General features: G+C 39.7%; 2 protein-coding genes across 16 annotated transcripts in view; one reads left to right on the top strand and one right to left on the bottom strand.

Moving 5' to 3' along the window:
• Positions 1-14183, top strand: part of agxta (alanine--glyoxylate and serine--pyruvate aminotransferase a) — a 491885-nt gene that overhangs the window by 150256 nt on the left and 327446 nt on the right. The gene's annotated exons all lie outside the window — the stretch shown is intronic.
• Positions 1-14183, bottom strand: part of ptprfa (protein tyrosine phosphatase receptor type Fa) — a 396740-nt gene that overhangs the window by 79768 nt on the left and 302789 nt on the right. For 9 of the 15 annotated variants that reach the window (XM_022191302.2, XM_022191308.2, XM_051947512.1 and 6 more), the window contains 5 exons: positions 9727-9844; positions 8040-8621; positions 4708-4817; positions 2682-2938; positions 354-435 (listed from right to left, as the gene is read on the bottom strand). In XM_022191302.2, coding sequence (XP_022046994.2) covers positions 354-435; positions 2682-2938; positions 4708-4817; positions 8040-8621; positions 9727-9844 — 1149 coding nt within the window. The remainder of the gene's footprint in view (positions 1-353; positions 436-2681; positions 2939-4707; positions 4818-8039; positions 8622-9726; positions 9845-14183) is intronic. The other 6 variants (XM_051947515.1, XM_022191304.2, XM_022191312.2 and 3 more) reach the window with 1 other exon arrangement.

The raw sequence follows: 14183 nt of genomic DNA, 5'->3' as shown, positions 1-14183 counted from the left end.
TGCATTTTTTAGAGTATACTAGAAGATTTTTCCAAGCTTTAATGTAAAAAAAAAACCCAATAACAACACATTCTCCTACTTATACTGTACATGGCTGCAGCACCTTTGCTCATCCTCTGTCTGAAGTGCTCCGGTTTTAGCTCCTGTCTTATTAAGAGCCACCTTCTGAAAAGTTGGATCAGTTAGCGAAAGTGAGGTTATGTTGGCTATGTTTCTGTTGTTGTAACCTCAGATCTCTCAGAACAGATGGAGAGACACAGACCTGACAGAGGTGAGTCTACAAAATAGCATTATTTGGTCTCTTCAATGTTATTTGAAACAACAAAATCAGACTAAAGTACATGTCCTCTCACCTCATGTATGTCCATGTCTTCAGGGTTCTCCCATCTTCTCTGAGAAGCTGTAGTGACCGGGACAACCACTATGTAGTACCACCTGCATCAAACACAGAAACAGAACTTTACTATAAATCCACAAGCCATGCACACAGCAAAAAAAACACTAAATTTTACTGCGCATTAGTTGCTGTTTCAATTTTGGATGACACATCATGAAGAACTTTTCTCAATATGTGTTCTAAACTTTCTATTTCAGATGCGATCACTGCGGCTCTGGGCCTGATGAAAAGGTCTTCCCTGGACATTATTTCTTTTTCTCCGTCAGCGCCACTCCTCTTAATTACTGCTTACTTGTGGGCAATTTCTTCAGAGAAACAAACACTTGAAACACAATTAATTACTTCTACGTAATTCGCAGTGCCTGTCCTCTTGACCGAGTCGGGTAATAATAAGAAATAAACTTCTGTTGAATTGCAGCATTTGCATTGGGATTGTTGTTGCTGATTAACTCTTAAATAATGCTTACATAAATTGCTTTCTGGTATCAAGAGAGGGCTCAGAGTTGCAGTGGGGTTATTGTTAATATGTCTGTGTAATCATCAGCTGTAACGCTGCAGGACTGAATGTTCTGTTTGCACTTAAAACTACTCAGTCTGACCTAAAAGACAAGTCCTGCAGCAGATAATTGGCTGGCTATGAAGTGGCTAAAACATGACAAGCAGTAAATAAACCAGGCTTGTAATGGCTGTTGAAGTAGCCCCCTGCAGACAAGCTTGTGTCTGAGTTATTGATTTTTAGAAGAAAAAAAAACTGTGTGTGTCTTTGTACATCTCCTCTTGCCTCAGCCTCACTGGGCCACTGAGTGCTGAGGCTTTTTAAGGTCTTTATACATCGAAAGTATGCAGAGAATGGCAAAGCACAGAATGTAGCCGAACACTTCTTTCAATAGCAAAAAGCATTCTGGTTTGAGGAATTGCTCAGATTCTCGACTTGTAAAGGTGGCAGTATAAAAAGCTTCCATTACCTTTAAGTAAAGCCCTCAATATCTGTCTCAGTTAAGAGCACAGAATTATTAACAAAATATAATTAAAGTATGAAAAGTAAAAACATTAATACCCTAAAATGGATCCTTTCAGAAGGAAAAATTCTGAGATGCAATCAAGAAGGAAAAAGGTATCATATCCCATTAAAATTTAGCTGCTATCCTCTTCAAAGTACATTTTTGTGCAGCAATGCACTGTTTCCAGTAGGTCTGCCACTTTTGAAGATTCTTTTCTTATTTCCAGGTGCATTTACAGTGTTATGTTAAATGTGTTAAATGTGTTGCTAAATGTGTTGACAGAAAAAACACCACTACACGACGCCCAGCGGTGATAAGAGGTGGGTCTATGGCTAACATCCAGAGAACAAACAGCGGTGTTCAGTTGAAGGTCAGCAGCGCACAAGTATGCTTGTTGTTTTTCTTGACATTCACATGGTTGTGCATGGTCCTTTGCTGGAGTCGGACTGTCGTGGCAGAGTTTTCTTCTAATGTTCTAAAGTATCTGAGGGAGAGCGTTTTGCACAAACAACCTGAATGGTGGCATAATGGCATGCAGGTGCTCCATCATGAAAACGCATGTTTTTGGTTGCATTAACACAATCATTGATCTCCACCCACCAAACTCTGTGGGATTTGGTTTCCTGTGACTTCTACCTCTTCCCTAAAATGAAATCCAAGTCCAATCTTTGACACAGTGGAGGACATCCAGAGCCCATGAGGGACACATTTACAGACCTGGGTTTCCAGGGTGCTTTGAGTGATAATATCAGTGCACTGAATTTGAATAAGGTATGGCTTTTCCTTTGATCAAATTTACTGTAAACAGTACAACAAATGGTCTCGAAAAAGAGAGATTGTTATTATTACTGATGCATTACATATAAGGTAGATTTTGTTTTTGCCAGTTGTGTAGATAATGCTGTATAGTTTGATATAGAAAAATGTAACTATTTTTTGTATAGCTGGGTGGTGTAACTCAATAATTTAGCACATCTCCATTTCACTTGTTTGAACATTATACAGGTGTTACTGAATAGCATTACTTTTACATTTGCATCATCAATTAAAAATTGATCAGCAGCCTCTCAAATAAGATGCATTTAAAGACATTCAGTGTTAAACAATTTGAACTAGCCTTATCTAGGTCAACAAAATTGATAGATGGAATGCATCTGTAATGTCATATGAGACAATACAACGATAACAAAAAAAACAAAACATTTTTATTGTTTCTGAGAAGCTATGAAATCCTGTGTTGTTTTTTTTTTTGTTTGTTTGTTTTTCAAACAGACAGCACTAACCTGACAGAGGCTCCAGCAGGGACCTTGGGCAGGCTGATGGTCACTTTTCCGCCTTCCTCCACTTCGTCTTGGTATCGAGCCGGTTTCATCGTCAGCAGGTCTGGAGCTGTTCGGATGGAGACCTGCTGCTGAAGGCCGCCAGCGCTGTTCCCTCGACTCATCAGCACGAAGGAATAATCAGTGTCTGGCTGCAGCTGTGTGATCAGCTTCCTCTTCAGGTTGCCCTGAACCTCCACGCTCTGCTGGTTGTACAGAATCTGAAACCAGAATAAAGGTGTCTAATTAACTGTAATGCAGTATGATTAATGACAGTTACATTACATACACACATTTATGCCTTTGAAACACGTATATAAAGTAGTTTATTTAGTCTGCAGCATTTCCCATTAATGTAAATATGGTGTCTCTATGGGTCACGCTAACTCCGAACTCTCCTCTTCTGTTGTAAAGATTCAGGGAAATGAAGTGTTGCACAAAACAGCTTGTGAATGGCATTTACAGGGCAGTTATCATGGGTCCCTGCAGTTTTCCAAAAAAAGAAACTTCACCATTACAATAATTTTAAACATAGATTTTTTTTGTCAGACTGAAAGGAAACTTAGAAATTTGGCGTCTGGAACGGACAGTTTGCTAACGGCGTTAGGGATCGTTAGGGGATACTTGCTGGCTGACCTAATCACTGACATATCCATTGGCACATGCTGGTTTGTTGCCATTTGTGAGTCACTGTGGTGATGGAGGCAGGGTGCAAAGTCAGCATGACACTTTGAGTCACATTAGTCATATAAATGGGAAACACAGAAGGCTGAAACATTTTAGAATTCTCCTCTGAACCCCAGAACCTCCTGGTGAATTTTTAAAAAACTGCCCAAATTCCAACCATGATCAGGAGCAGAAACTGTAAAAACAAAGGAATCACTGTATTTTGATCTTTCCAATGGTTCCTGCACTTGTGTGATGTGTAAAAATGTGACAGGAGCCAAAAATGTTCCGAAACTGCTTGGAGTTTCGAGGATTAATAATCCTTCCTCTCATCTTGGCACTACAGTTTCTTCCCTTTGCTGTATTTCACCCTGGCTCTTATAGAAATAATTGTAGGAACAGCACTTGCTTCAGTTCTCATTAAGATATGAGAAATTTGACCCCACTGTTACATCTGTAGGCTAAATTTGAAACTTATAGTCAGCAGCAGATTAGCAGGTGGAGGCAGCTAGCCTTTCATAATGTTAGTTTAACTAATTAAAAGAGAAAAAGAGAAACTACACGCTGTGTTTTTAAATGCAAGGACTAAACGAAGTATCTGCCGCATCCCCATCCATCTTTGGCTAAAACACACATTGCAAGAAAACATTTTGTTTTGGTCTCTGTCGAGGCACAAACTTGAGGAAGCTGCTCCTAGTCAGCTCTTTTAATTGTTGTTTGCCATGATGCTTGTTTTGTTTCTGTTTTCTCAGGCTTTTGTACTTATTTTGCAGCTTCAATTCACTTAGCTAAAACAAAATTTGTCTGCTTTGTATTTTGTGAGGCACTTATCATATCACTCATAGTTTATGCTTGAGCTGCAGTCATAAACTTTAGTTTTTTTCACTGTCGTTTATCACCAGAGCTACACAGTGCCGACGGCTGAATGACAGCACAGACAAACCCCTTAACAAATAGACAGTCATTAAATACAGGCGCAATTTAATAGGGTGCACATTGATCCTCTTGCTGATTTATGAAGCAGCTGCTCCCACAAAAAGGCCAAAAGAGCAAAAAGTTTCACAAAGTAGGTATTCTTATTCTAATATTGGTCCAGTTCCAAATGCTCTTCTATTTTTTGACAAGTCTCTGTGGCCATCATTCTGTCTACATCAATAACACTGTCTGGGCAGTTTCACCTCCTCTGGCTGGCCCTTTTTTGGTCCCAAATATTCACAACTTGTGTGAGAGTATTGCTAAGAAACCTCTTTTAGTTGTTAAATTCAAAGCCCATAATGTCTGTTTTAACTGTTGTATGGATGGAAGACTGTGCAGCTGATCTTACCTTGAGAGGAACTTGAGATTTGTAGGTTTCTGGCACTTCCCAGGTCAGCAGGACCGATGTTTTCATCACAGCCTTCACACCAAAGTTCTTGGTGAACACTGAGGGAAGATCTGGATGATTATTAGGTGGTTAATTTGAATGTGGACATGACTGAGATGATTTAAAGATGATGAGTGGGTGTAATAAAGCATGAAAATGAGGCTATGCAGTCAAATAAGTCACCTCATTTAGAGGTTTTCTTAATACTTTAAAGTGTAGAACAAAACTGAAGACATCACAACTACAACATACCACCTATGGAATTACTTAATGATCAATAAAGTGGAAAGAGACAAAAATCTGTTTTTATCGTAGATTCTTTAGCTCTTACTTTCAGTTTGTGAACCAGCCCCGATGAAGCTAAAATGGTCTCTTTCTTTCTTCTTAATGAGATAATCAGCTGATTTGTGGTTTGATATCAACAAACAGTCCAATCAAACTACTACAGGAATCCATATTCTGGCAAAAAGAGCTCAGCTAAGTACAGAGAAACAACAGTCCATTACTAATTTGCATCTTCTCTGGGTAACATTCAGAAAAACCTTGTCAATAATGATACCAATGTTGCCATTAACTTCTTTCAGCTTTATGTTGCTTGCACTCAAAGGGCAGGTAAAAGTGAGCATACTGGTCATCAGCTAAAACATTGACGTCCACGCATACGACTAAACATAACTGAGCTAAATAACTTAAGAGCTACTGTGATTACACTTTGCCTCCAAACTACAATTGGGACTATAAATTAGGTCTCTAGCATTAACACAGCACTCAGACAAAATGTGGAGATAGATCTGGCTACATGAGGCCTTACTTTGACGAATTTCATGTTTTGTCCTTTCATGAAATGAACATCCTGCAAATGTTGACTCTAGTTTTGCCTCAGTGTCAGTCATACTCCCGATACACAGCTGCCACTATATTTCATGCTTACTTGAAGTTTCTGTAGGAGTCTGTGTTGGCCTGGGAGCCTGTCTTTTGTTGACGATAGGAAATGCTAAGCTAACAGTAGCAAATGTCCATGCTGCTGGTGCTTTAGGAGAGTAGAAGAGTGATGGCTTTCCACTGCAGGAACTGAGGCGCAGGTGCAAATTAGAGCAAATATTTACAGGAACTGCATCATAAACGTCCCTTTCAGTCTCTCTGTTTTCATTGTGGCATTGGATCGGACATCTTCAACTGTTACGTTAATTCTGCCTGCACCAAAACAATGTCAAATGGGGTAATTGGACGTAACTTCAGTTCTTTGAGCACGCAAGAAAAAGAAGAATGGCAGTTTATTATGATAATCTATATTGTGAATGTTATGTTTTTGGCGACCATGACAGAGAAGACTTCTACGTGATGAGAACATTGAGAGGCAGAAAAAATTGCTGTTTTTTCTATGGGTTTAACCAGTCACAGTCACAAGACCCACACAGCAGTTTTTTTCAGGATTGCTAAGAAGCAGCTACCTTTTCTCCTCTGAAAACGGCCCTTAAAGAGGTTCTAAGGGGGAGGTTCTTGTGGTTAGAACACCCATAAAGGTTCAAGCCACCCTAAAACTTCCTGCAGTGGATAAAAGCCTACAAAGGCAAGACGAGTCGAGACAAGGCAAGGCAAGGCGAGCATAACCGTCACATCTTTAGGCTTTTCCACTTCATCTCAAGTCCTTTACATAGAAATCAGTCCACAGCCTGTTATAGTCAGCCACGACAGTGAGGGAGGTTTCATTTTTTAAGTTTCATTATTATCCATTCTCGCATTGGCAATAAAAAATGACTAATAGATGTAAATTACTTCACATCGTTACTTATAGAACCTTTCAGACATTAATTTCACTCAGACCAAAAATGTCAAGTTACTCTGAGTGCTTTGTTTCTCACTACATATATCCATATCTGGTATTTATGGTGTCTTCAGATTTGTTCTTCACTATAGAAAACCAAAATAACTTTTAAGGAAAAACCCTTGAATAAGCATCAAAACCTTTGACTTTTACAATTTGTGTTCAATTATGCACATTGATAATTTGAATTCATCTTTAGAAGGGATGTTCCTCCAAGGACAGTGATTATGCATCGTTGTGAATTCAGTAATGAACGGAGTTATTTCAGCAGAATGCTCTCAAACCTGAACTACTTCATGTTTGATGGTGCAGCCTCTTAAACACATGCCTTATGTTTCAAATCCAGTTGTAAAAATACAAGATAAGGTGGATCTTAATTTATCTTTCTGAACACGATTTGGACTGGGAGAACCTGACAATTTTACCTAATAAGGTCTGAGGGCATTTCTGCAATGTTTGCAAATCTTGTTAATTGGTACGTACGACCCTGCAAGAGAAGAACACTGAAGTGGCTGTAGCTCAGGTGGTAGTACAGGTTATCCACTAACCACAAAGTTAACGGTTGGATCCTCTGCTGAAGTTTCCTTGGGCAAGATACTGAACCTAAATGTTGCTCCTAATGGCAGATGAGCACCTTGAATGGCTTCTTTGTTGCCAGGTGTGTTAGTGTGTGTGTGAATGGGTGAATGAGAAACATTGTAAAGTGCTTTGAGTGCTCTCAAGGTGAAAAAGTGCTGTTTAAGTACAGACCAATTACACATTAGACATGTATGATGGCCATTGTCGTGTGGATTCAGTCATCTCAGACTGACTTCATGTATCAGCATTTCTTTAAAATCCTGAATAACTCCTGAGCTGAGTAACCTGTTGTATTACTATGAAACTAGCAACAAGCATCTCATCCTTAGCTGCGCCAAAAGTTCTTTTTATTTCAAAATTACAGTGAACTATATATTGCAGGTGATGATTATTTGAAAATCTGACGTACAGTAACTGTTTTTTCATCCTATTTTACAAACATCTCAATACCACCACACATAAATCAGGAAACGGCCACAGAGTTGGACACTGACCACTTCAAAAGGAGGGAGCCACAAATGCTCTTTTCTCTGTTTAAAATATGAATCTGTATGAAATAGATTTTGGTGCTCATTTTTACATAGAATTAGCTGTAAGATTGACTTAAAGAGAAATATTTTAAGCAGGTCCATGTTTACAAAGTTTAAGCATTTATACCAATTCATAATAGTGAATTATTTAAAATTAGTTGTGAACTGAGAGCAGACAACACATTGAATGAGAGGGGGTAAATATATAAAAAATGTAGAGGAGGAAAGGAACTAAAACCATTTGACTTTGTGTTTGTGTCAGTTGTGTCAGTACAGGCAAACAAAGCCCTAAATGTCCAAATCATGGAGCGTTGTGCAGAATGTTTATGCAGCAGTGATGAACCGCCTGTGGATCTCACCTGGCATTGAGGTGGACATGGTCCTGCTCTGGATGCTGGGGCTGATAGGGCCTCCACCCTTGCTGGTGAAAGCTTGGACTCTGATGTCGTAGGTCGTGTCAGGCTGCAAACCCTGGACAGTCATCTCTGTTTCTGTGGTGATGTTGGTGTTGTTGTGATGGCTGTTGATATCTCGGTACACCACCACGTACTTGACTATCTTGCCATTTCTCTCAGCCAGAGGAGGAGGGTCCCAGGCCAGCTTGGTGGAGGTTGCAGTCAGGCCGACCACGCTCAGATTCTGTGGGTAGCTGCTGGGGATGTCTTCAGGGGTGCTGATCTCCTTCATGTATTCCTCCCCGTTGCCTGCTCTGTTTTTGGCGCAAAGTTTGAAGATGTAGGTGGCTCCCTTGTGGAGGCCAGTGACGGTGAAATGATCGTCTGTCTTTCTAAAGTCTTTGACGGTAAAAGCCTCCTCCTCTGCTCTCTTGTACTGCAGCTGGTATCCCACGTGCTCCCCCACCATCTCTTTAGGGGGCTGCCACTGGATCAGGGCAGTGTTCCCTATGGTGGTGCTGATCATCATCGTGGGTTTTCCAGGCACTGCAACACACGAAACATTTGCCAACCTGTCTTTATTACTTTAGACTCCTACAAATTCTTAAAACATCAACACTCAGAACACATGGCATACTGTTTCCTGACCTGCTTTGTTTGCACGACTTTCATAGAGAGAAATGGAACCTTTTTTGAAAGATCTAATGATTACAAAGTCATAAGATTTTTAGACTAACTTCTGAGATCCTGGTATGTAAATATGAACTGGAAGCTTTGACAGATTAGCACCACTTCACTTGGATCAAAAACCAAAAGTGTCATAAACAATCCATCATTGCACAGGAAAACAGTTTCACTATTATTGCCTTTACAAATTAAGTCTGGCATTTTAGCATTTCTAGTGATGTTGTAGTGTCCCAACATCTCACAACAGTATAGAGATATAAATATTATAATAATCTATAAAACCTATGCTGCTTTATATACAATGACAGCAGATACATGCGAGGGCTCATCATATGATTAATGCTAAAGAAAAGAAGAAAAAAATAAAGTTCTGATCCTCAAACCTGTTTTCAGTTTTTGGAAAATAATTGTAGATTTTTGCTGGGATACTGCATCACTGCAACATTTATTAAATATAAAACGTGACAAGTTCAGAAGGAAAAAAATCACAATTTGATGAAGCTGTAATGACTCATAGACATTTGAAATGTACACCAGATATCATATGCTGTAAGAAGCCTAAAAAGTTGGAAACTACTGGTTTAATCCAGAGCAAAGTGATGCATTTTAAAGCTTGTTTTATTACCCATTGTGTAAAAAATACATCTTAAAGGTAACTAAAATTGAAATGCTACACAATATTTTGCTCTGAAGTGTAGAGGAGTGTCAATCTAAACTTGAAAAACATGGAAATACTCAAATAAAGTACCTTATAATTACATTACAGTACAATATTTGAATAAATGTACTAATAGCTACTTTCCACTACTTGCTACTATTAGACAGAAATCAGGTCAGTCCAAAGCAAGAAAGATTGTCGTATCAAAACCTTGTGGGTATTAAACTGACATATTTTAGCTTACATGAAACGATAAAAAACATTAATTTTAAAATGTGCAGTAACAGATAGAAGCACTTCACGCACCTGCGCCTGTGGTGGTGACCACCTTGGATTTGCTGCGAGCTCCATCACCCTTGGTGGTATATGCAGCCACAGTCACTGAATAGGTAGTTTCTGGGATCAGACCTGTTATAATGGCCTCCTGCACGGATGATGAAAGAGAAGTGGAGGGAAAAGAGGTAGAGGCACAGAGAAAATAGAGACAGAGGGGAAGGAGGGGTGGAAAAAAAAAGAGAGGAAAGGGCAACAACATTCAGGGTGAGACAACAACCTCAGCTCAATTGACATCCTGTCAGGTAGTTTATTGTACCAGGCACTCAGGCACATTAGACAAGTCAAGCACACACAACATGCATCAGCTTCACATTTCCAACACTCCCCAGGCATTTCAACTGCGCTTTTGAGGAAAAAGTCAAGAGATGGCCATGAATGTATAACCTGAAGAGCATTTCTAAACCCTCCATTAACTCCTTGATGCTTGACTGTACAGGTAGATGGTGTGTAGCCTCACACAGGCACATGGCCATTTGACCACGAACAGTTAAAGAGCATATAGCATTAGCTACCTAACAGCAGATGGAAATGATTTCAGTCCATTGTTAGGCTAAAAAAGATATTGTTCATTAAAAAAATGTGATCTCAACATGACTCCAGAGTAACATTTTACTTTAGTTGTCGTGGTGTACCTAGTTTTTTTCATTCGAGTCCACACAAACTTTTTCACAATGCTTTTTGGCTCTGAATAATATATTTCAACCATAGCTTTTGGTATTTTGGTATTAGTTCCCACACACATTGGTAATGTCTGTCTCTATGTAAATGATGTGAACAGAAATAAAGGTGCAAGTGCATGTTCTGTACTGTTTAATAAGGATGATCTGAGACTTAGTCAAGGGTAGCTCTTCTTCAGCTATATCATATGCAATCTTAAATTGTATCATTTATGATTCGTCAGTTAGCTGCTGCCTGGCCCTAAGATGCTGTGGGTAGGTCACCTGCTTGACTGGCTACATTATGCTTTTGTAACTTTTCAGTACAAAACACTGCTCTGACAGCAAAAGTTCTGTTCGCAGCCACTCTCTGGCTGCAATCTCTGCAATATATTCAGTACATAATAGCTGTTTAACAGATGCATGTCTGCGCCCAGAGAAGTCTCTAGTTTCCTCTCAGTTATGTGGTTCAACAGCTCAGACAAATGTGTGACCAGAAATTCGTCTCGAAAAAGTAAAATGGGGCATGATGGCATATTGTCAGATTGAAGTTGAACCGAGGCAAGCTGCTCACTCTAAATTCCAGGCAACGGTTTAGCTGAGCTTTAAAGCAGGTGCAGTGATGACAGGCGCATGTAAAGGAGCTTGCACATACTAAATTACATACGGGATTCAACTGCCTGAGCTGTGTTATTACCAAAAGTACTGATAGACTAACTGTGAAAGTAACACCCAAGTATTTTCTTGAAAAATACTGAACAGGTGTACAGTATTGAGTAAACGGCTACAATTCCGCTACTTATGGACAGACACTGGGTGTACAATGTGACAACAAACTCCTTGAGCATAGATAGCTCACAAGGGGAAAAAATAGGCAAAGATTTCACGTATGGTGTGACCTAAAAGGTTCTAATATTGTTTGTGGTGCACGTGCACAGAGAGCATCACAGTTGTTGTCGTGTACCATGTGCAAGGAGTACCTGTTAGGAAACTTCCTTAAATTTAAGATAAAGGATTGCAATTTCTGCACAGTTTAAGAGATCCAGCGCAAATAGTGACTGATATTTAAAAGCATTGCAGGAGCATTGGAAGTAGTGTATTGCTGCACAAGAAGACTACTTTGAAGTAAACGGTGGCTTCAATTAAATGAGGTACAGTAAAGGATTTGTATTGGTGTAGTATTGGAACTTTTGATGCATCTCATACTAATGGCTTGAAGAAGGCAGTGAGAAGAATAGCTCTACTGGAATTAACTACGTTCCAGGCTTAAGACTCACATTATAATCTACAGTATTTTATTACAAAAGATTGTCCAAGTGTACAAAATTTCTGTGAATGATACGTTTAGGCTAATTAAAGTCTTTGAAAGTGCAAAAAGCCAAAAAAAAATCAATAATTTCATACGTCCTCGCAGGAAATTGTCAGACACTCACATCACGGATTACATGCTCCTCCACCCTACAACCACAGGTACAGTGTGTGAGCTGCTGGAAGTCCATTAAAAAGCAGAGAAAAGGCCCACTCCTCTCAGATAGCAGAGGATTCCTTTCTAGTGGTACTCCTGAGTGATGAGTGGAGAGGACCTGCAGAGATGAAGCAGCTTGTGATGAGAGAAAAATGGCAGCAGGATGGTGGTGGAGCTGTGAGTGTGTGTGTGTGTGTGTGGGGGGTGATAGTTGCAGCAGCTTGGTGGCTTCTATTTTCCCCGTCAGAACTAAGCCTCCGCCTACAGCCCAGGGGTTACAGCACCACGGAGATGACAGTGCAAACCAGCAAAGCCCTGCCAAAGCAGATTCCAGAAAGAACCAACGTTCTAATTATTTCTTTATGACTGGCAATTTAATATCTATCACAGGATGTTAAAAAGATCCTTCTTCTTCTAATTTGAGGGCAGATTTCTACAGAGCAGAATTCAGCTGGGGCGTAAAGAGTTAACATATCTCCCTTCTTCCTTTGTTCTCTGCAGGGTAAAGAAGCCGAAAGATAAGAGAGAGATGGGATGCGTGAAGTCCTCTAAAAGCCTCATTATTTTAATCTGCTGGTTTTCCTTTTCACTTTTGTGGCTCGAGATTGTCTTGATTTAGAAAAGAGAAGGAAAAATATCAAATTGGTCTTTCATGTGCCTTTCAAATACAGAGCGAGCAGGAGTGTGTGGGGATGAATTCTGAAAGTCTGATGCACTTTACATTGAGATAGCAGACGTCTCTCATGTGAAGGGAAAGTCTGCTTCAACAGGAGACTATCAATCAGCAGTGACTTCCTGTGTGTCAGAATTCATGTGCCACTGTCTGCCACCTCCATCCCTGTTCAACCTTCATCGCCAGTGGGGAGACCACTAATGCTAGAAACAACTCCACTATGAAAGCTCATTAGCAGTTACCACACTGTGCTGATTCATCCCCACAGAGGCCGGCACTCAGGGAGGGACACTTCTGACTGATATTTCAATAAATGTTAGAGACCTTTCATCTACACCCACAGTCCGCATGTTAAATCTGAGAAATTGTTAAATTTGACATTTTAAATGGCAGCCAGGGAAGCTGGGCTAACATTCTGCAAGTTAGTTAGCCACAGCTTTCAGACTGCACACAGCTAGACTTTTGTTTCGGGCCTTGAAGTCTGGTCTGCTGCTTTATCTAATTTAAAGATTTTTTTTCTTACAGCCTTTCACTGTTATGTAAATAGCAGTGGATTTATTACCCCAGGTTTTCACATTCAGTCATCCATTATCACTATCCACTTATCCTGTGCTGGGTTGAAGTAAGGTGGCGGTGGCTGGTCGTGGCAGAAGGAAGTTGAGTACTGCTTTCACCCATTAGTATACACAGTAGAATATTAATATTACTGGGCTGCAGACACAGCAGTAACGACTCATCGTCTGAAAGCACCTTTGGTTGTTTATAATAGGGATTACACAGTAACGTTTGATTTCACAGAACAAACCAAAAAGCACCTTACAGACCCACTCTCCCCCTTGTCAATCCGACGGCATCTAAATGTGTTAGATTCATATCTGAATAAGCACCCTACTCATTTTTCAGACCCAGTAACATTTCCACATCCCTTTCAACAAGTCTGAACTCCTGCAGAAAATTGACAGGCAGACAAAACACATTTTAGCACCAATAATAATATAGCACCAAAAATATCCCACAGCATGAGAGATATACTTTGTGACCTTAACTGCCAATAAAAATAAAATTTTACTACAATAAAAAGGTCAGCAACTCTGATTACGTTAACTCACCAATAGTGAATGTAATCTTGGTTTTGATAAAACCTTAACAGGAACCACAGTCAATTTTTTTTACTTCCAGCTGTTTGTAGGCGTCTCTCCTCTGAGTTGATTAAATAACTGCAGCACAAGACAGCAGCAGGATCACCATCAGCATCTCTAAAGAAAGAGGGCTGCGGGCAGTAAATGGAACTTCATTTATTACTTTTAATTCTAAATGATCCCCGACATGGAGACAGGATTGATCGGGATGTAGCGGAAAGTCACACGGGGTAGTTTTCTTCACCTAAGACAGGTGATGTGTCACACATAGGGTCACAGTTTATAAGCTGCAGTTAAATAAACTGCTACATAGCACATTTTGGATTTAGTCTTTTGTTTATTAAAGTAATAACATGCATTGTGTCACTTAATAAAATGTCAAATCTTCTGTATGTAAAATATCATACTGTGGCTTTCTTCATCAATGTTGTAGATATGTAAGCTGTGAAGAACATTAATGTAAAAGTGACCTATGTCTGAATGTCACATATCAT

Source organism: Acanthochromis polyacanthus, chromosome 4, assembly GCF_021347895.1.
Source record: "Acanthochromis polyacanthus isolate Apoly-LR-REF ecotype Palm Island chromosome 4, KAUST_Apoly_ChrSc, whole genome shotgun sequence".
NCBI classification, from domain to species: domain Eukaryota; kingdom Metazoa; phylum Chordata; class Actinopteri; family Pomacentridae; genus Acanthochromis; species Acanthochromis polyacanthus.
Note: the sequence above shows the minus strand (reverse complement) of the source record. Positions and strands in the feature narration are given on the sequence as shown.